The following is a 21,990-nucleotide window of genomic DNA, read 5'->3' on the forward strand; positions in this document are numbered from 1 at the left end:
TGGATGGATGGATGGACAGATAGACAACATTTATCTTTTCTGGCTTGGGGTTTGGATTCAATGCTCCCCAGGGTCCTTGACAGTTCTACTTGCTTGGTTTCCATCGCTTCGGAGGCAGAACACTCATTGTGGGGACACTTTAGAACATTTTTTTAAATGTTTATTTATTTTTGAGAGAGAGAGAGACACACACACAGAGTGCAAGTGGGGGAGGGTCAGAGAGAGAGGGAGACACAGAATCCGAAGCAGGCTCCAGGCTCTAAGATGTCAGGACAAAGCCTGACGCAGGCCTCGAACCCAGGAACGGTGAGATCAGACCTGAGCCGAAGTCGGACGCTCAACCGACTGAGCCCCCCAGGCGCCCCGACATTGTGGGGACTCAAGCTAGGAAGGGAAGTGTGAGAGTAACTTGCTGGTGACACAAGAAGGACAAAGGGATGGTAGGGGTGAGGAGGGGGAGCAGTAGCCAGGTGGACACAGAGAAGAGATCAAGAGGGGCCGGAAAACCCAGGCGAAGTAAACTGAGTCTGGCAGCTTTGAAGATTTATTCAATTGCAGGCCCAATTGCTTCTAATAACACCTTGTGGCTCCTGGCGCCTTTCTCCTGGGAGCTCAAAGACTTTTACTGACACTGTGAAGCCGCACACAAGCCATTGAGGGAGATACTGTTATTATCTTCATCACCGCTTCAGAGGCAGGATGGTGAGACTCAGAGAAGTGGGGCGACTTGCCCAAGGTCATAGGCCGCTCTTGCGGGGCAGAGCCAGCACACAGGGCAACATTCCCTCTGTTAGCATCTCCGTCCCCGGCGAGGTGTGTGGTGTGGACTGCCTTCCCCAAGCTCCCAGACAGTGTCCAGCTCTGCATTCGTAAGAAGTAGTGAGTCACCGATTCTCACAACACACTGTGAGGCCACAGCTGCTGCCAGCCTCCTCCTTTCCACCCTCCTGACTGCAGGGTGAGGGAGCAGTGACTTCTCCTAAGTCCCTCCATGAGTCAAGGCTGTATTGGGAAGGGGTGAATTTCAGGATGTGGAGACCAAGCTTTAGCCTTGGGCAGAAGAAAACACCAGCTCAGGCAATGCAGAGCCTCGGAAGACCTGTGGGTCGGCTGCCTCATCTTTCTGCCCTCACTACTTGGGGCTTGAAGCCATCTTGCTCCTCCCCTCGTTGTCCCTCCCTCTGCTGTGGTGGGCTTCCCACCTCCCAGCCTGCCCTCCCACTCATAGTAGGCGATCCATCCATCCATCCATTCATCCATCCATCCATCCATTCATCCATTCACCATCCAACCATCCATCCATCCATCCATCCATTTATCCATCCATCCACATACCCATCCATTCACTCATCTATCCATCTATCCTTCCATTCTCTACCCAGTGTTGACTTTTCCAGGCCCGTGTGAAGTCCCGGGGCCACTCAGATGAACTTAGGCCTACCTCCAGTTCCCATCCCTCCCTGTCCCCAGTGCTTAACCGAGCTCCTGGAGTTCCTGGTTCCCACCAGGCAGGGCCAGGGGTCTGCAGGTCAAGAGGTGGGCGGGCCAGCATTCCTCAGGCTTGAGTCAAAGAGGTAAACTGTCAAACCAAGCAGCCCCCTCCCTCAAAAAAACATAATTCCCAGCCAGGCAGCCAAGAATGTACCTGAAAGGGCGTGATTTCTTGGCTTCCTCCCTCCAGAAGTACCCTTTGTACCTTTATTGAAATGAGAAAAATGCAGAGCATTCTTGAGCTGCTGTGGCCTCAGGGGAAGTCTTGTGCAGACTGGCAGGGGTGAGGCTGCTAATCACCTGTGCCTGGGGCAAGGAGTCCTCCTCCGGCTGGTTCCCAGGCTTTGGAGGAGGGAGGGGGCAGCATCAGTGGAGGGGACCGCCCTACTTTGAATGCGAGCTACTAAGAAACTGGACTAAGAGCAAGGGAATGAAGGTGAAGGGGGCAAGGCACCAGCTGCACCCTGCTTGCGACACTGCCTGTGCCTTATGCCTGCAGATGACACCCGTCACACATGTTCTCTCTGCTTTCTCAGTACCAAAGGCTCCATGACAGTAAGACTCTGTTCTTGAAACCTTTGTAACTCCAAGGGCAAGCACAGCTCCTGGCACATTAGCAGGATCTCAAGACTTTTCTAAGAGACGGATAGATGATGGGTGGTGGATAATGGAGGATGGACAGATGGATGATGGAGGAATGTTGAAAAGTGGGTGGATGATGGATAATGGAAAATGAATGAATGACAGTGGATGGATGGATGGATGGATGGATGGATGAATGCATGCTGGGTGGATGGATGGATGGATGGATGAATGCATGCTGGGTGGATGGATGGATGGATGGATGAATGCATGCTGGGTGGATGGATGGATGGAATGATGGATGGTGGATGGCTGGGTGAATGGATGGGTGGATGGGTAGATGGGTTGATGGATGAGTGGGAGGATGGCTGGCTGGCTGGCTGGATGGATGGATGGAATGATGGATGGATGGGTGAATGGATGGGTGGATGGATGGGTGAGTGGATGGCTGGTTGGATGGATAAATGCATGCTGGGTGGAGGGACCGATGGATAGGCGGATGGAAAACTGAAGAGAATTCTGGGATATAAGGAACAGATTTGGGATCCTTCCAAAGTCCCCAGTGTAGCAGGCGATTGAAAAGCATGCTTAAAAAGTTCAAGCTTAACTGTGTGGGCAGGAGCCACCCTTTGTGCCCTACGCAAGCAGTACACCCAGCACTTTTGGGCCAGCCCCGAATCTTCAGGAGTCGTAGGGCTTGGGCAGACAGGTGCAGACTGGGGAGAGCAATGGCCAGGGGAGAAAGGAGTATTCTGCTGCACCCTTCCCCTGAAATCAGGCTAAGTGGCCCCAGCCGGGTTTGCACCCCTGGGGAGATCCTCACCTGGGACCTGCCTCTGCCCTTGTGATGGGGTTTCGGGTGGCCCCATCACACCTGTCCTTATACTGGCATCTTTCTTCTGGCTGAATCATAGCAGAAGGCTGTGATTACATTTCCATCTTACAAGGGACATAAAACCGAGGCATTGAGAACATGCCTTTCAAGCTGTGGCATGATTTACGAGCTGCCAGGGAAGCTCCCGGAGGTGGGGGGCGGGGGCGCTCATTGTGTGTTGCTGCTGGAAGGAGCCCCCTTCCCAGCGGTGGGCTCTCTGTGGGGTGCACGGGGAGCAGAAAGCCGAGAGGTGAAGAAGGAGGACGGTGACCACTGCCCGGCTGGGCCAGGCTCCCAGGCCAGCTACAGTCTGAGTCAGGTCAGGGTGCTGCCCCTTCCTTCCTGTTGAGACTCCGATACCCCCACCCTCCCCCGGTCCCCTTTCCTGCCCTGTCTGGCCTAAAAGCATCTTTGTTTAAGCAGAGGGGGCTTTCGCTGGAATCAGACGAGCCTGAGCCGCAGGGCTCTCCTCTGCACAGCCGAGAGGGGTGCGCAGGGCTTCTGGGAGCCACAGACTGTTGTAGACAGGGAGAGGAGGCCGCGAGGTATTCTGTAGAGGCTGTGTTTAGACAACAGGTTTGAGCAATGGGAATTGATCAAGGCAAAAGGGCCTACAGGGACGGCCTGACTGAATACAGACCGGCCCATTTCACAATATCCACAAGTCCTATGGGTTACTTACAACGGGGCACAGTTATCAAAAAAGGGAAGGTTCCAAGACTTCCTCACCTTCCTGCTTTAAAAACAGCCCCACCCACTGCCTCCTTGCGGACAGTTCCTCCTCTGCTGTCCTGCCCGCTGCTCCCCGGCCAAGCGTTCTAGAAACTTCTGCCTCCTTTGTTGTGCCTGGGGCAAATCCTTTCACACACACTCCCCCCCCTGCCTGCCCCCCATGCCACCGGCTCCCACCTGATCGTCACCCCACATTTGGGGGCCCCCACCTGACCCACACTTTCTAGGTGGGCGTTTCTCCGAGTTGCCTGGACAGACTGCAGAGGGAAGGCATCTGAGCGTCCACAGCTCCAGTAACTTTTTGTGATTTGTCTGCATTCTGAATATGCATTCACATTTGCACCTCATTTTTATTTAATCATTTTGTATTCTTTTCCTTAAAGGGCACCTCCAGTTTGTAGCAACTTGAGTCCTACGAAGCCTGGGCGTGGGTGAGGGTGGGCCCTCAGTTCAGCCACCAGTGTCCCTCTAAGAAGAGGGGAACTGGGCGCAGACATGAGGGAGAAGGCCGTGCGAAGGCGGAGGCGGGGACCGGGTGACACATCTCCAAGCCAACGAGGGCCAAGGATTGCCAGCAAATACCAGAAGCTGGGAGAGGCCTGGATTCGCCCTCAGAGCCACCAGAACCAACCCTGCAGGCGGCCGCCTGGATTTCTGGCCTCCGGAACTGAGCGAGCGTACATTTCTGAGACTTGTAATCCCCCAGCTTGTGGTGCTAGGCCTCGAACGCCTTTTTAGTGTGTGTGTGGGGGGGGAGGATGGATCTATGGAAATGAAATCAAATCCCAGCTTTTAGGGGAAATGATTTAGACTGCGCAGCTGGCCGCTGGGGTTGATAGTTTTGACTCTCACCCCGCGGTTGTAAACGGCGATCAGCGGGCTTTTTGCTACTGATTACGCAACAGTCCCAGTCGGGAGGAGGGGGAGGCTAAGATCCCGTCAACGCAGCCTCCAGCCCCTCGCGCTTCGGCTGCTCCAGGAGCCCCGATGATGGAAAACTCTGTTGTTGTTTTCTTTTGAATCGCAGTGGGCTGGATTGCTCACCGTCTCTTAGAGGGTGTCTCAAGAGGAGACCAACACGTTGCCTCACAGAGTCCTTAGGAGCCCCGCGCAGAGCCTCGTGAGTCACTCCAGGGTTTTGGGAGACGAATGGCCGGTGAGCCGGCTTCTCAGGAAGATTAGCCACAAGTCGTGGCTGCGCTTGCCGGGCCGGCCGGTGCAGAACTGACTCACGTGGGCCAGGAAGCAGGCAGAGAGCCTGACAACAGCTCGGAAGGCCCCGGGCCCGCTGTCTTCCCATGGGCGGGGCAGGGGGCGGGGGAGGGGGTGCGTCTCCCCATTTGGTCATTTCTGTTTGTTGTTGAATAAGGTGGACACTATTTAAATGGGGACATTTTATACATAGGTATATATCAGTGCATATGCTCATCTCTCTGTCCCTTTCCCCCTCTCTATATACGTACACACACACACACACACACACACACACAGAGTATGTAGCTATATGTTGCATGCACTATAGATACAGTATAATGAGTGGGAAGAAATTGATGGTTTTCAGATTTTTAAAGCCGGAGAGACTTCTTTATGGTAAAATATAGGCATACGTAGAAGAATGTGCAAAGAACCAAAAAAGCACGGCTCCGTGAAGGATCCCAAAGTCAGGTAGAGCCTCCGTGACCCTCCCACAGCAGCTTCTGCCGCAATCCTTCCCCAGGGCCTTGAGAAAAAGAAACACCTCCTATTGAGGGAGGTGTGCTTAGGTGGTAATTATGACCAGGAAGTCGTTACAGCCACAGATGGGTGGTGGAAAGCAGGAAAGTGGGGGGGGGGTAACTCGGGGTGAGGGAGGGGCTCAGGCAGCCAGGACCTTGCCGGCCCCCAGAATTGCCCCTGTGCCCCCCGCCCCAGATGTCTCCATGGTGTTCTGGCCAGCAGTGCTGTGTCCCCGTTCATGGCTACAGAGTATTGCACTGTATGAATGCACCACAACGTATCTGTTCTGTGAATGCCCTTCTGGGTTGTTTGAAGTTTGGCTCTGTTACAAATAGATGGCGGTGAACGTCAATGCCTTCTCTCCACCCCAGCGAGGGTGTGCTGTCTACCCAATTTCCAGCCCTGCCTACCAGACCTTTTCCTCCCCAGAAGGCATATGCCTGATGCAATTCGTAGGGATCAGCCTATGATCTCAGGGTCCATAAAGGGCCCGGTCTTTGCTTGGGCAGTTTCTTATCTGGATGACCAACCCCAACTTCCCCCCTCTTTTCTCCTCCAGATCTTGTGAATTCTCTTACCCTGCCATAACCCACATCTCCCAGGAAGCCTTCCAGGGTTGCCCCAACCCTGTGCCTCCTCTGTCCTGTGCTCTCAGTGCCCTGAATCCGTATCTTGACTCCCAGTCCCCACTCTGTGTGGGGCAGAATGGGTACATGAATGCCTCAAGCTTTCTGGACGGCGCTTTGTCCCCTTTCTCTCAAAGATAAATATGCTCACACTCCCTGGCTGGGCACTCCCGTTCCTGGAAACTGTCCTCCAGAGATGCTACCCAGAGTGCTTCAAGATGAATGGACCAGAATGTTCGTTCCAGCACTGACTGGAAGCACACAGCACTGTAAGTCGTCTAAACGTCTATGGGTAAGAGAACAGTGGCACATGCGTTCGATAGAATATTCCGCAGCCATTACAGATCTGACGAAAAGACGTGCAGGGAATATAGTTAATGGGAAAGCCGGTTGTGGTATGTGTTTCCTGCCCCACAACCAGGGAGGACACATGTTGGCTGTGTTCACTTTGTCTTCAGAAAGTAGGGTTGGCAGGTGGGGGACCTCCCACTGCTTCCTCTATGGGGTCTGTGTTGTTCCAACTGTCTGGTAAGCCTGAAGTTGCTTTTGTAATTAAAAAAATAGTAATAATATATTTTAAAATGTTTTTATTTATTTTTGAGAGGGAGAGAGAGAGAGAGAGAGAGAGAGAGACAGCATAATCTTGGGAGAGACAGAGACAGAGGGGGACAGAGGATCTGAAAGGGTCTCTGAGCTGTCAACACAGAGCTCAACACAGGACTTGAACTCACAAACCATGAGATTGGGACCTGAGCCGAAGTCAGAGGCTCAACCGACTGAAGGCAACCTGGTGCCCCCCCCATAATACATTTTTAAATGAAGACATAAAACTATCAAAACTCGTAGAATGTACACCAAGTGTGAACCCTAATGTAAACTATGGACCGTAGTTAATAATAACATATCAAAATTGATTCATCAATTGCAACAGAGACCTCACTAATGAAGATGTTAGTAATGGGGGACACTGTGCCCCGGGGTATATAGGAATTCTATACATTTACGTGATTTCTCTGTAAACCTAAAACTTCTAAAATATAGTTTCTTGGGGCCCCTGGGTGGCTCAGTCAGCTAAGTGTCCGACTTCAGCTCAGGTCCTGATCTTGCGGTTTGTGGGTTCGAGTCCCGCGTCGGGCTCTGCGCCTGGCTCAGAGCCTGGAGCCTGCTTGGAATTCTGTGTCCCCCTCTCTCTCCCTGCCTCTCCCCCACTTGTTCTCTGCCTCTCTCTCAAAAGTAAATAAAATGTAAAAAAAATTTTTTTAATTAAAAAAATAAAATATAGTTTCTTTCGGAAAGAAAGAAATAAGGGAAAGAAGGAAAGAGAAAGAAAGAAAGAAAGAAAGAAAGAAAGACACCAATTAGTGGATACTTGGAATAGAGCCGGGATTGACCGACAAGCTTTTTTTCTGTTTGGGGCCAGACAGTGAGTAATTTGGGCTTTGGAAGTCACGGCTACTCAGATTTGCTATCGTCCTGCAAAAGCAGCCAGGGGCAATACGTGAGTGAGTGAGCAAGCCAGCCGCTGTGTTCCAATAAAACTTTATTCACAAAAGCGGACGGTGGGCCGGAGCTGGAGCCTGCGGCCCCCAGCACGGAAACAGAAAAGGGTCCTCACGGTCGGAGGAGGAGGAGGAGGCTGAGGGGCTGCCCACTCACCCCGGACGGGGGGCAAACCCAGGTTCTTTGCCGTCGCACGCGGCCCTTCCCAGGATCGGAATGGATTCCAAAGACTGATTTCATGTCAGTTCAGTTTCGCGCGGCCTGACCCCGAAGAGTGGAGGGTCACCGGTAGCTGGAGACACTGGGAGAGCCGGGGCTGGCCATCCAGCTGGAGGAGCTTCTCCGACGACGGCCTGCCTGCTTCCTCAGCTCCGGGGCTCCTGCACACGCAGCCCCGTGGCCCCCACGCACCCCTGCCTCTGCACCTGCTGTCTTTCTCCGAGAAGCTCGCAAGCGTGGTTGCTAAGGTCAGCTCAGAGATCTAGCGCTCTCACTTCCCAAGAAAGATGACAAAGGGGAATCACGCGACGTTCTTTCGGCAAGTTGTGAGGTTGTGGTGGGCGGAGAGGAGAACGGTGGCCGTGCTCACCCCGAGCCGTGCGGCCCTGCCCCGGAGTGGGACGGCGAATGAACAGACACGGCCACGCAGGGAATTTGTCCCCTCTGGCCGGAAGGGCCCGATGCGCTGGAGGTGCGGCCGCTGACCCCGCGTCGTGCCTTCGGCAGCCCTGTGAGTTAGGATAAGAGTCCCATTTTGCAGATGGAGGCACATGAGGCTCCAAGCAACTTTTCGAGAAACGATACCTTTAAAATGGCCGAAGGCTGAGGGGCGCCTGGGTGGCTCAGTCGGTTAAGCGTCCAACTTGGGCTCCAGTTATGGTCTCACAGTTCGTGAGAGCCTGCGTCGGGCTCTGGGCTGACAGTGGGGAGCTTGCTTGGGATTCTCTCTCTCCCTCTCCGTCTCTCTGCCCTTCCCCTGCATGCTCTCTCTCCCTAAATAAATAAATAAGCTTTAAAATAAAATACAACAACGGAGTACAATGAAACTGCTGGAGGCTGGAGCTGACCCAATCCACGGCCCCCACGTTTCACCACCTTGAGCCCCAAGCCCTGCGAGACCCTGTCCGGCATCACGTTACGTCAACCTCAGGAAGGTGCTTTTGCGGTTTCGTCAGACTCAGGCAGTGACACTGGTCGATGTTTCCAGGTTATATTCTGGGGCGGGGGCTTTGGCAAAGCTCCCAGGTGACAGGAGCCAAGTCTGCCCGTCCCCGTCGCCTTCTTCTTCCTCTCCTGGTGCCTTTGCCCGCGTCCACGTGCGTGTTACACCAGCCGTGACTTAAGGTGTATGTGTGTGGGTCACCACCCCACGGGCGGGCCTGATTCAGCGCCACCGAGAGACAGCACTGAAGCTGCCCACGCCCGCCGGGCCATGAGGAAGACCAGAGAGGGCCTCTCCCCGGTCCCGACTCACACCCGACGTGCCGGGAAGGGCCACTCCGGAGGGGGGCTGATGGCGGAAGGCTCACCGTCACCTGTGCCCACCCAGCCCGCCATTGCTGTCTCTTGAATGGCCACCCTCTGAGAGCAATGGACCCGGTGCCGCAATGCCCGTCCCAACCAGGCAGCGTGGACGGCAGCCCCCGACGCGGAGCGATCACTGCACCCGCGCTCGGCTCTCGTCCGCTGCGCAGAATGAACGTGTCTAGCACCTGCTTCTCTCGTCTCCACTCTGCCACGTGGGCGCTGGGTGGAACAGCATCCGCCCAGAACTCCTGTCCATCCAGAACCCAGGGACATGTCCTTGATTGGAAAGTAGGGTGCTTGCAGAGGTAAGCAGTTAAATTCACACGAGGTCATAGAGCATCAAGGTCGGCCCTAACTCCAATATGGCTGGTTTCCTTATAAAAAGAGGAGAGAGGGGTGCCTGGGTGGCTCAGGTGGATAAGCGTCCGACTTCGGCTCAGGTCATGATCTCACGGTTCGTGGGTTTGAGCCCCGTGTCGGGCTCTGTGCTGACAGCTCGGAGCCTGGAGCCTGCTTTCGATTCTGTGTCTCCCTCTCTCTCTGCCCCTCCCCCACTCATGCTCTGTCTCTCTCTGTCTCTAAAAAGTAAATAAATGTTAAAAAAAAAATTTTTTTTAAAGAGGAGAAGACACACACACACACACACACACACACACACACACAGAGGGAAGCCAGCCTTGTGACAGTGGAGGCATCATTCCAAGGGTGCATATTCAAGCCAAATTTCCCCAAAGGCTGCCAGAGCCTCCAAGAGCTGGGTGCCGTGGGAAAGGTCCTCCCGGACCCTCAGAGGGAGCCTCTGCACGGTGAGAGAGGAAACTTCTGTGGATCCCCCCCCCCCCCCCCTGCCCCCAGCTAGATAAATGGACAGGGTCTCGGCCACGGTGGGAGCCTTTGCCACCCCTGGGGGGAAAATATCTGCTGACCCAGAAGGCCAGCCGGGTGTGTTCAGGAGAAACTCCTTCCCGGCTGCACCGGGGGCCACAGCTTTCTGTCCCAGCTCCTGTGGCTCCCCCCACCGCTGTCCTCACGGACTCCCTTGCTTCTTCTCTGTCGCTCCTGGAGCGAGCCCCGCGTGGGGGAGGTCCCGTTGCATTTGGGCATCCCTGTGTCACCAGCCCCTGGAATAATGCCCTGCGTGCACCATTAAAAATAAAAAACAGTTGTGCTTCCTTACCACACGAGGTAGAAAGATCTGGGACGTTTTCCCCGTCTGCGCAAATTAACCTCATTCTTCCAGGGGGCTACGCCCTCTCGCATTGTGCAGCTGTGCTGTAATTTATGCAATTCAACCTTTGCTGATAAACTTGCGGGCTGTTTTCAGACTTGGCTCTTACACACGTGTTGCAATAAATATCCAGCGTGCATATCTTCGTGTCCTTGGGTAGGTGGACACACTTCCGGAAGCTGGGTCGACGTGGATGGAAGGCTCACCTGTTGTAGGACTTGGCCCCACTGCTCTCCTGAAGGCTTTGGCTGGCTTACATTTTGTCCACGGGTGTACGAGTGTGTGATTCTGCCCACATACTCACCAGAAATGCTGTCACACTTCCAAATCTTTATTACTTTTCATATTATCTATTTTTGAGCGAGAGAGAGAAGGAGTGGGCAGGGGAGGGGCAGGGAGACAGAGAGAGAGAATCCCAAGCAAGCCCCACACCGTCAGCACAGAGCCCGATGTGGGCTTGAACTCAGGGATCATGACCCGAGCCGAAATCAAGAGTCGGATGCTTCGCCGATGGAGCCCCCAGACGCCCCCAAATCTTTACTTGCAAGGCTTTCGGCACACGGTCTTAGAACCAGGTTGGCCTTGGGGTGTCGTCTGGATTGTGTGCTTTCTTTCCGATGTTCACGAGTGTACGTGTGTGTGTCCGTGTGCGTGCACATGCGCTTATATGTTTTCATGTGTCGTGATGCATTCGCATGATTGGGTCGTCTGAGCGACCGCTTTAAATCGTCTGACACCAAGGGGCTCCCGGGGGGCTCAGTCGTCGAAGAGTCCAACTTCAGCTCATGTTACGTTCTTGGGGTTTGTGGATTCGATTGGAGCCCCGCGTTGGGCTCTGTGCTGACGGCTCAGAGCCTGGAGCCTGCTTCGGGTACTGTGTTTTCCCTCTCTCTCGGCTCCTGCCCCGCCCCCCCCCACCCCAAAGTAAATAACATTAAAAAATTTTTTTAAATGCTATGTGAACATTTAAAAAAAATTGCCACCACACGACCTTGTTACCTACTTACACGGGTTTTATAATCATAATTACACTGGCATCTGGTCCCAGTGAATGAATGAAGGCTTTCTAGCTTACCATGTAGAGCAAGCCCATGTCACCCGTGATGCAGACCCGCAGAGGAGCCTGACGGCCGAGGGCTCGCCCTGGACTGTAGCATCCAAGACGGTCCTCCTTCGGGGGGGCAGGGAGACTGTGGGGGGTCTCTCCTTGTAGAAACTCCAGCAGTCCATCAGCGGTAAGTACAGTAGGGAAAAAAACCCAACAACAACAAAAAACCCCCACGGTGTAGACTTTCTCATCGCAAGTTAATTTCTCATTGCAAGTTAATTACATTTTGGGGTACTCTTATGCTTTTAGGATCGTCACAATAGGGGACTGGAAGTTAGACAGACTTCTTTGTTTAAAAAGAAGAAGTAATAGTTTGGGGGCACCTGAGTGGCTCGGTTGGTTACGCTCCTAATGCTTCGTTTCTGCTCAGGTTATGATCTCGCAGTCGGAGACTGGGCCCCACATCGGGCTCTGTGCTGACTGTGCAAAGCCTGCTTGGGATTCTCTCCTTCTCTCTCTGCCCCTCCCCTGCTCATGAGTGCATGCTCTCTCTCTCTCTCTCTCTCAAAAATAAATAAACTTTTAAAAATATTTATATTTATATTTTTAATATATTTATTTATTTTAAAATATATTTATTTATTTTTGAGAGAGAGAGAGAGAGAGAGAGAGCATGAATGGGGGAGGGGCGGAGACAGAAGGAGACACAGAATCCCAAGCAGGCTCCAGGCTCTGAGCCCGACGCGGGGCTCGAACTCACAAACCGTGAGATCGTGACCTGAACCGAAGTCAGTCGCTTAACTGACTGAGCCACCCAGGGGCCCCATAAATAAATAAACTTACAAAAAAAAAAAAAAGGGAGAGAGAAGTGATGATTTTACCACACAAAACTCAAAAGAGGGATGGAGAGCCCAGGGGCTAACAAGACCCTGCAATTATCCTGCCTGACCACAGAATGACTATAAAGGGAAACTGAGGCACGACACCAGGGCATACCGTTGGGGTGGGAAGTTACTGTCCGAGGGAGGAGGGCAGTGACTCGGGGGTCTCTGCCGCGGTGTGCAGGGGCCACGGCAGGCTGTCCCCGAAGGCCGGGAGGCGGGGCCCCGTGGGACAGTCATTGGCCACGCTGCCCTGGGTGGACACGTGGATTGTTTCCCACCCGTCATGACCTTGAATAACACATGAGAATTCCTAGAATTCTCCAGGCCCAGAAAATCCTCTCTCCTCACTGGGGAGCAGACCTCTGGACTCCTAATTCCATGCTCCTGCTAGAACTTAGGCAGATTCAAGTGTATCGAGGGCATCTCTTGTCCCTTCCCACAGGCCCCTGCCCGGGGCCAGGAGGGGTGGCCGGCCCGTGCGTGAGGTGCCCCCCGCTCCTCTGTGTCCCCTCTGAAGGCCCACGCCACCTTCTCTTCCGTCACCTGGGGCGCTTTGTTCCCTGTTCGGTGAGGAGCACGAGACGCGGAGTTGGCATTCTCGGGCTAGACCGACCGATTCTAGTTCCTGGCAGACGCCCGTGTGCCACGTCCATTACTGGATGGCCCACCATCCGTTTTCACGTCCCCAGTTTCATCCCGTGTCCGGGAAGGAATCGTCGGGAAGCAGCACACTCTCTGAGCTTCACCCGCCCCCTGAGCGAAATACTTCCTGAGTAATAAGTTGAGGCAGTGGCCTTGACTTCTCTCCAGGGCCGGTGTATGACCGGTTCCCCACCTCCCGCCAGACCAGAGACCATGGTGAGACTCCTCGCGAAGGCGTGTGTTATGTGTTTTTCCGGGGTTGACAACGGTCCCAAAGCGAGACGTGTGCACCCGGGGGAGGGGGGGGGGGACACTGCCTCTGACGCCGCTGGGGTGGACGCAAGTCGTAGGGAGAGCTGGCCATTTCCGTCAGAACTACAGATGCCTGTGCATCTTTTTTTTTTAATATTTATTTTTGGGAGGGAGAGAGACAGAGACAGAGCGGGAGCGGGGGAGAGGCAGAGACAAGAGAGGGGGTCACAGAATCCGAAGCAGGCTCCAGGTTCCGAGCTGTCAGCACAGAGCCCGACGCGGGGCTCGAGCCCACAAACTGTGAGATCATGACCTGAGCTGAGGCCAGATGCTGAACAGACCGAGCCCCCCAGGCGCCCCTCTGTTCGTGCATCTTTGAGCCAATCCTCTGACTGCTGGAATTCCCCCCCCCCCCCCCCGCTTGCCTGTGTGCAAAGTGTTACCATGTACCAGATTATTCGGCACAGGGTTTTTAATAAGGATGAAAGGTTGGAAAAAACCCAACTATCCGTTAACGGAAGAGCGAGTAAATGCATTTGCAGAATTTCTCTGCTGTGGACTACGGCTTATCTGTAAAAAAATAAAATAAAATGAAATAAGGAGGGCGTCTCCTGGTATGACAGGCAGAATAATGGTCCCCACTGTCCTCGTCCTGATCCCTGGAAACCGTGTGTTCCTCGGGCAAGGACCTGGGTTCTCCCACAGGCCTTCCAGAAGCAACCGGTCCTGCCAGCATACTGATGTCAGCCCAGTGAACCCCCTGATGGACTTTTGACCTCCCGAACTGTGAAGTAATAACTTTGTGTCGTTTTAAGCCACTAAGCTTGTGGTCATTTGTTACAGCAGCGACAGGCAACAAATATATGCAGGAATGAAACATTGAGACATTGTTCCGGGAAAGGAAGAAAAGAAGGGAGGGAAGAGAGGAGGAGAGAGAGACAGAGGAGGCGGGAGGGGGAGGAAGGGGCAGAGGGAGGGGAGGGAGAGACACAGCAGGTGGAGTTCTGGCGGAGACAGGATGGGAGGCAGGGCGCCCCCAGACCGATTCTGGATCATTTATTGAATTTCTCCCCTGACCGGAGCTGGTAACTTAACCTCTCTGTGCCTGGGCTCTTCAGTAAAACGGAGTCAATAATTTATTTACCACCTGACTCTGTCGCGCAGGCTAAATTGGTCAGACAACAAAAGTACTTACAGCCGGGCCTGGCATAGAAAAGCACTCCATAAACGTTAGCGGGCGCCACAATAGCTCGCTCTCTGCCCTGAGCAAAGACCGGGAGAGGAGCGTCCGTTTTTTGTTTGCTTGCGTTTCCCTAAAGAAACACGTGAAGGGTATCTTGGAAACCCCTCCATGGTTATCTGAGGAAGGAGGGCCGATGGAGAGGAGCCGAAGGGACTTTTCAGTGTGTGTAAAACACGCGGTGAAGATACGCATGTGTATTTTCTAACATATGGGTGTGTTTGAATATATATTTAAGCCATGTGAATGTGTTACCTCTGCAAACACACACACACACACACACACACACACACACACAGATAAACGTGTGTACCTTTGATGCCTGCTAGAATTTCTCCTGGGGAAGGAGGCCGGCCCCTGGGGGATCTTGCAGGCATTCTGTGGGTGACGAGCCCCTCCTGGCTCCGGTCCGTCCTGCCCTGGGTCCCAGGGGAGCGTGAGCTCAAGGCAGCCGTCGGGTGCAGGAATTAGCTCCCCGCAGACACCGGGAACCTGCCCTAGCAGAAGTGTCCTGATTCGTATACTGTGGCCCAAAATCCTTTGAGGCAGATGACAGACCTTCTACTTTAAGTAATAAATAAATGTGCCATTGCTAACAACAGCTTTTATTTCTTGAGCTGCTATTAACTGCCGGACGGTGTGAGCCTTTACGCTTACCCTCTGCAGTTGTGCTGACAACCCGGACTTTGAGATTCTTGTGCCCATTTGGCAGAGGGGAAAACTGAGGCCCGGCTAGGCTCAGTCGCGGCCCTGAGTTGCACAGCTAGTTAGCAGAGAGCTGGGATTCGAGGCACGGTCTGGGCCTGGCTGGAGGGGGCGCCTGCCTGGCTGGAGGGGACACCCGCCACCTGGACCCCCGCCGAGGCCCCGCCCTGCCCCTCCCCGCCCCACCCTGCTCTGAGAGAAGGCTCCTGCACTTCTGCACTCTTCCTTCCTCACCCACAGACGGCTGGTCGTGAAGATCGCCAGAATGTCCTTGCTCATAAGCCGCATGTCATTTCCTGGTCCTGAGCTAACACTTAGAGAGAAAGAGCTTTGTCAGGTGTCTCGGCTTCCTCCTGCCTCTGTAACAAAGAACCACACGCTTAGCGGCCTAAGACACACGCATCTCTCATCGCACGCTTCTGGAGGCCGGGAGTCTGCCGCGGGCCTCCCTGGGCTAAGGTCAAGGCCCGGTTCCTCCAGGAGGCTCTGAGGGAGAATCTGCTCCTTTGCCTTGTCCAGCTTCTGGGGGCCGCCCGCACCCCTCGGCTCAGGGCCTCTTTCTCCGCCTTCACAGCCAGCTGTGTCGGGTCAGGTCCTCGCGCTGTGAAGGCCCCTTGTGACTTGGGGCCCCGCTGGGACAAAACAGGATCATCTCCCCGTGTTAGGGTCGGTCGCTTAGCGATCTCACATCTGCCTACAACTTGAACTCTCCTCTGCTGTGTGATGCAGCCTCTTTACAGGTTACGGGGACTGGCGCGTGGGCTCTTTGGGGTCATTGCTCCCTTGGGGACTGGAAGAAACCCCTCCGGGTCTCTGTTGTCCCCTGCCGGGACGGCTTCTCCGTTCCCTGTGTTCCCTGCCTCGCCCCGTCTCCTCTGCCCGGCGGAGGCTCACACAGGTGCCCTCCCGCCTGCCCGGCCCCGGGCGGCTCCCTGATGCTTATCCTTCACGGCTCCTGCCACAGCCCCTGGTGCCGTTCCCTGCTCGTTGTCTCTCTTGCTGGACCACGTGCTCCAGGGGCGACGGCCACGTCCAGCACAGGCAGTGACCCATCCAGCCCTGAGCAGGGCCCCCTGGCCTGCGAAACTCACGTTCACACAGCACATCCAAACTTCCCAAGCGTCACCTACTAGCTTATGTCCAGCCCATCGGGCCGGCTCAGCTACATCCGGCCACAGAAGCCGGGTACCTTTTCATGACTCCTCCCCCTCCTGCACCTGCTGGCGTGCTTCTGCTTCAACTGGGACTCCGTCTTCCTGGGACCCATCTCATCTCGTGCTTTTTCCCCCCTTCCGTTGTTTACTCGTGAGATCAGAGCTAAGAGCGACAAAGTCTTAAACACACTAATACACTTTGTTTCAAACGACAAAGTCTTAAACACACTAATACACTTTGTTTTTTCAACGTTTTTTATTTATTTTGGGACAGAGAGAGACAGAGCATGAACGGGGGAGGGGCAGAGAGAGAGGGAGACACAGAATCGGAAGCAGGCTCCAGGCTCTGAGCTGTCAGCCCAGAGCCCGATGCGGGGCTCGAACTCACGGACCGTGAGATCGTGACCTGAGCCGAAGTCAGGTGCCCCCCTTTTTTTTTTTTTAAATTTTTTTTTTTAACGCTTCTATTTTCTAGTGTGGCACTATTCAGACTGCAATACAGGCTTTGGAACATTTTCCAGAATGCCCAGGGGTAGTCTTTTCAAAGCACGTTTAAGGAAACGTATAATGCGGGGGCACCTGGGGGGCTCAGTCGGTTGAATGTCTGTTCTTGGTCTCGGCTCAGGTCATGATCTAGCGGTTCGTGGGTTCGAGCCCCGCGTCGGGCTGTGAGCTGACCCTGAGGAGCCTGCTTGGGATTCTCCCTCTCTCTTTCTCTCAAAATAAATAAGCTTAAAAAATAAATAAAATCTTTAAAGCATTCCATTCCCAAGGATGCTGTCTCTCTCTCATGTACCAGCCACAGAGCAGGAAAGTGTCACCTCTGAGGCTCCGTTTCCCACATGTCTTTGGGGTGAGGCTCAAGTCTTCGCCCGGCCAGAGGCTCAGATCGACTCACTGTCCACCCTTGGATGAAGCACGTCGCCCGGGGTGTGGGGACCCGGTGCATTTGGCGGATGGGTGGTTGAATGAATAACTAGTAGGCACCGGCTGATTTAGGACGGGCGACGGGGGGCCGGGAGCGTGCGTTCTGTGACCTCGTGGGAAGGCGTGGGTGCTCTCAGAGCATCCAGGCTGGAGGCTGGGACACGGTTTGCACCTGGACATCTGGAGCCTCCCCCATGAGATCGGCATTTCGTCCTGGGCGCCTCTGGCTGTCCTCACGGCCCCTCTACCGAGCCCTGCAGGGGAGGGAGCGAGCTGGGATGCCCGGGCTTGTTCCCAGGCCTGAGCTGCAGCGAGCTTCCCACACTGTGCTCCAGGACCCAGATCAAAGCCCCGGCCAGGCCCTTCGGCTAGAGTTGCTGGAGGCGGGCACACATGCCTGTGAGTCTTGGCAGCGAGGCTCCCTGGCAGAGGGCAGGATAGGAATCTGCGAGGCCCTGCCTTTGTTTGAAGGGCGACGCATTCTGAAACCCAGAAGCACGGGTGCCCTCCTAGAGGCCGAGGGCTGGCCCGGCTGGATGGCCCGGGTGCGGAGGCCACGTCGGGGGCCGTGAAGGGTGCGGAGCCCCTGCTGTCATTTCTGCCCCATGCCCCCAGTCCTCCCTGCCTGTGCCCGGTGTGTGGGGTCCCATCGCTCAGACAGAAAACTTCTGCAGTGACGGGAGGGCTAGGATTCCAGCAACAGAATTCAGGGCGTTCAGTGGGGACTGGTTTTGCTAAAAAATAAAAGAAAACACCTCTTTCAATGCTTGCAGTCCTCAAGATGAGGGCAGGGAACATTCACATCACCTTCCCGGATATGCAAGAATACACAGCAGGTGTTTGCAAAGGGGCAAGAGGTGGGCTTCAGGATTTCTACTGCTTCCCCGCCCCCATTTCCCGGGTAGGGGTACTTCCTTGTGTCCAGCACCCCGCGTTTGTGGGTCTGTGTAAGCGGAGGCGGCCGCGAGGCGGCTGGGTCACCGCCGGCTGAGCCTACGGTCAAGCCAAAGGAGAGAGCTCCCTCGTCTGGAAGTTACAGCTCTGAACCCAGGTTCTGTCTTGCTCAGGTCCAGCCGGGTCCAGCCAAAAGGAATCACAGACAGACCCGTCCCCTCCTCACCTGAGGCGAGCGGACTTCGGTGCAGAGAATCGACTGGTCTGTGCGCGACAGGTGTGATGGAGCTCCAGACGCTGGGCTGCCTCCGTGGTCCCCGGGGGCTGATGATGCCGGTGCGGCACCAGAGGGCTGTCTCTCTAGCCTGTGGCCTGCCGTGCCTCCCACCTCCCGCCGAGACCCTCGTGCACCAGGCCCGGATGCGCCTCGGGCGGCCGGCAGCCCAGTGCAAGAGTTTGCTGTCTCTGCCTATCCAAGCACGGTGCTCGTTCGATGATGCAAGCATTTTACAGCACTCCCCCTTCTCATAAAAATTAGAGGCAATTGAACAATGAAGGTGATATAAAGCACGGTGCAATAAACCGCATGTCTTATAGAGGTAGCCCACGCGAGGCCAAGTGGAAGGTGTCGGGCAGGAGGGAACGGATCCCGTAGCCTCGAGAGGAGGCTCCCTGGACCCCAGAGGGGGCGGCTCTGAGGGGAGGGGAAGCCCGAATGGGAAGAGAGGTGTGGGGCGAGTCAAACGTGTCCGAGTCGATCGTTCCAAAAGGCGGACAGGGATTTTATTGCTTTCTTTAACTCTCTGGACCTGGGGTCCGACATTTGCACCTTCGTGCCCAGGGGATACATTCCTCATGGGGGTGGGGGCTACCCGCCCCCCACCCCCACCCCGTTCCGACCAGCTGAGCCTCGGGGGGTCCCCATAAACCCTGCAGGGAAATGCCAGGAGAGGAAGGCATCTTCCAAAGCCGGCATGTGCAGCACTGACTTGATCAATGCAAAGCACCCAAACAAAATAAAAGTGACAGAAAGTCAGCAGACAACCCCCAGAGACGTTTCCGAGGTGTTCCAGCAGAGGAAAAGGAGCGGTTGGGGTCCTCGGCCTCTCTCCCCGCTGGCCAGCTTCTGGAGACGCGGTGCGACTCTCAGACCTTAGTCCTTGAAGAGTCGCATGCACACAATTTACTAACTGATTTATAATCTATCACACGTGCCTTCATTCTCCCAAACGCATGACCCCGGGCTGGTGGCTTCTCCCTGCTCCCGGCTTCCCTCTCCTTTCAAACCCGCTGGGGTCTTTCCATGACGGCTCCCCAGTGTGTTCCTAGTATTTGACCGTGGCTCCATTCATGTCGAAACAGAGAATCAGCCCTTTTTAGAAAATGGGTTTGGAACATCTCAAGCCCCCGAGATCCCTCCAGGCCAGCGACGGTGCCCTCCAAAAAAAAATAAAAGATCACGCGCACAGGTCCGGGGGGACCACAACAACCGTCCTTTCTCTGGGAGAGTGGGGGAGGAGCAGGTGCTTGTGCCACGCTGCCCCCTGCTGGCCAGAGAGTGCCAAGTCCCACCCCCTACTTTTGCCCCGACCCCTCTGCCTCCTACCAGCTCTGCAGCTGCTGTAAAGGAAATGTCTTTTGCGGCAGGCAGGGGTGGGGCGCAATCACAAGGGGGCTTCGACGCCTCCCCAGGTCTCCGGCCAGCCCATGAGCTTGCACAGGCTGTAAACGGAACCTGTTCTGGCCTCAAAGTCGCCGGGGCCGCCTGCGGCCCGTCAAGGGCTACCTTGTGCTCAGTGCCGGCCGGCCGGGGTCCTAGAAAGCCTGAATCCGGCCAGCCCTCGTCCTTCAAGAACTCACAGACGACTCTGCAGGCTTCCAGGCGCCAAGCGCCCACACAGATCTGCTGCTACCTGTTACAGGAGGCTGGAGGACAGAGGGCCAAACACAGCTCATTCCCCCCACCCCCAGGTTGTCCCCGCAAGGACTGAGTAGACCGTTAATGCCGCCATGAATCAGAGTGAGTGGGGGAGCGGGCATTTCGTTCCTTGGCAGGCGGTGGAGGCTCCCCGTGCCCCCTGTGGGTCATCACAGCCGAAGACAGCGGCCCCAGCCTAGACCCTGCACCCGAAGAGTGAACACCTGGAAACCTCTGGGAACTTACAGTGCAAGTGTCCCCGGCCCAGCAAGCTGACATCGCTTCTCCACGGAAGCCTGGGGGCGGGGGGCAGGGGCAAGGTGGGGCCTCCCTTCCTTCCTCGGTCACACACGCCAGAAAACCTGAGCCACAGCTCTGTCTGGTGGAAATGTGATCCTGGCCACGGATGGGAGCCACAGACGTAATGTTAGCCACATTTTTAGAAGGTCGAAGAAACAGGTCAAATTAATTCTCTTCTTTAGTATTATTTTTTGTTGGTGTTTATTGACTCACTTTAAGAGAGAAAGAGAGGGTATGTGCTGCTGCACATGTGAGCAGGGGAGGGACAGAGAGACAGAGAGAGAGACAGACAGAGAATCCCAAGCGGGCTCCGTGCTGTCAGCACAGAGCCTGATGCAAGACTCGATCATGACCCGAGCCGAAATCAAGAGTCAAGACGCTCGACCGACTGAGCCACCCCAGTGCCCCCAGATGAATTCCAATAGTATAATTTAACCACCTAGAGCCAAAATACTATCATTTCAGCACGTAATGATACAAAACATTACTAAGGAGACATTTTACATCCTCTGCTTCGCACCGTCTTCGAAGGCCAGTGAGCATTTCACGCACGGTGCGTCCTCTGAGCAGCGGGCCCCTGGGTCTGACGGCACAGCTCTCCCGTCCCGGCCCCGGAGACAGCCACGCTACAAGGAGGGCCGGGGGTGGGGAAACAGAGCTGTGGACAGAAAAGGCTGCAGACTCCACCATCACCCCTCTCCCCCACAAAACAAACCCTACGTCATTGCTTTAAACTCCACACCGCGCTGAAAAAATAAATAAATAAATAAGCGTGATTTTCCTGTGCCTGCGAATTTAACTCGGATCTTCCAGAAGGTCCGGTGTGCCCTTCCCTTCCCAGGAAGACAACGTGGCAGGGTGCAGACCTGCACTGAGACCCAGGGGCTAGAAGCAACCACGTGACCTCACCGCTGTCCGGCTCGTCTCAGCGTCTAGACAGTGAGCACAGGGGATTTGCCCGGGATTGCCCAGTTGTGTCTGGGTCTCTTCTCCGATATATTAACAAGTGTTGTTTAAAGGAAAGTTTCTGCTGACAGAAACTCTGCCCGTTAAAACCTCTGGCCTTAAGTTTTATGTTTCCTCTTGGGCATCTATCTCAGCTCTGATGACGAGCGAATATGAATGTCCCTACAACCAACAGGGGACATTTCATTTTATGATGCGGTTTCCCAGCTTTACTGAGCCTGACACTTCTTCTGCTGACCACCTTTTCCCGTCTTGGGGGCATTGGGTGGGACACACATGAGGGACGCCAGATGGGAATCCTTCAGACAGGCTGTATTATAATCATAGGACTTTGTGTGTGGGGGGCTGATTCAGGTTCAGAGTCAAAGAGGATTCCCAGACACATCAGGGGCCTGGGACGCTGGAGCAAATGACCACAAACTGTGCTTGAAACAATAGAAATTTATTCTCCTCACCATGCGGGAGGCCAGAATCCTGAAATCAGGGCGTGGGCAGGGCTGGATCCTCCTAGAGAGCCCGAGGGAGAAGGTGTTCCATGCCTCCCTCAAGGCTTCTGGTGTTCCCGGCAACCGTTGACTTTCCTTGGCCTATAGAGGCGTCACCCGGACGCCTCTGTTTTCACGCACCCCCCACCCCCGCCCCGCCATGTCCGTGTGTCCCAAGTGTCTCCTCTCTCTTATAAAGACACGTGAGATTCCTTGGATGGTGAGTGCATCCCTCCAGCCTCCACCCCTGCCTTCACACGGCTGTCTCTCTGTGTCCTTTCCTCCTCTGATAAGGATGC

General features: G+C 54.9%; 1 protein-coding gene and 1 long non-coding RNA gene across 4 annotated transcripts; one reads left to right on the forward strand and one right to left on the reverse strand.

Moving 5' to 3' along the window:
• The first annotated feature begins 4,104 nt into the window (after positions 1-4,104).
• Positions 4,105-9,478, forward strand: LOC125159043 (uncharacterized). 3 transcript variants are annotated; one of them, XR_007149665.1, is made up of 4 exons: positions 4,105-4,356; positions 4,707-4,799; positions 5,955-6,290; positions 7,442-9,478. It is a non-coding gene; the product is annotated as an uncharacterized LOC125159043 (long non-coding RNA). The 3 variants fall into 3 exon arrangements; XR_007149663.1 differs by having other exon boundaries at positions 4,105-4,799; XR_007149664.1 differs by having other exon boundaries at positions 4,105-4,799; positions 7,446-9,478.
• A 7,409-nt stretch (positions 9,479-16,887) lies between these two features.
• On the reverse strand, positions 16,888-18,721 carry LOC125159135 (uncharacterized). Its single transcript, XM_047847088.1, has 2 exons — positions 18,249-18,721; positions 16,888-17,862 (listed from the first exon to the last, which is right to left on the reverse strand). The coding sequence occupies exons 1-2, from the start codon at positions 18,526-18,528 to the stop codon at positions 17,096-17,098; spliced, it is 1,047 nt and encodes a 348-aa protein (XP_047703044.1). The 5' UTR covers positions 18,529-18,721; the 3' UTR covers positions 16,888-17,095.
• Positions 18,722-21,990: the final 3,269 nt, after the last annotated feature.

The sequence above is a fragment of the Prionailurus viverrinus genome, unplaced genomic scaffold (genome assembly GCF_022837055.1).
Source record: "Prionailurus viverrinus isolate Anna unplaced genomic scaffold, UM_Priviv_1.0 scaffold_42, whole genome shotgun sequence".
Taxonomy (NCBI): Eukaryota; Metazoa; Chordata; class Mammalia; order Carnivora; family Felidae; genus Prionailurus; species Prionailurus viverrinus.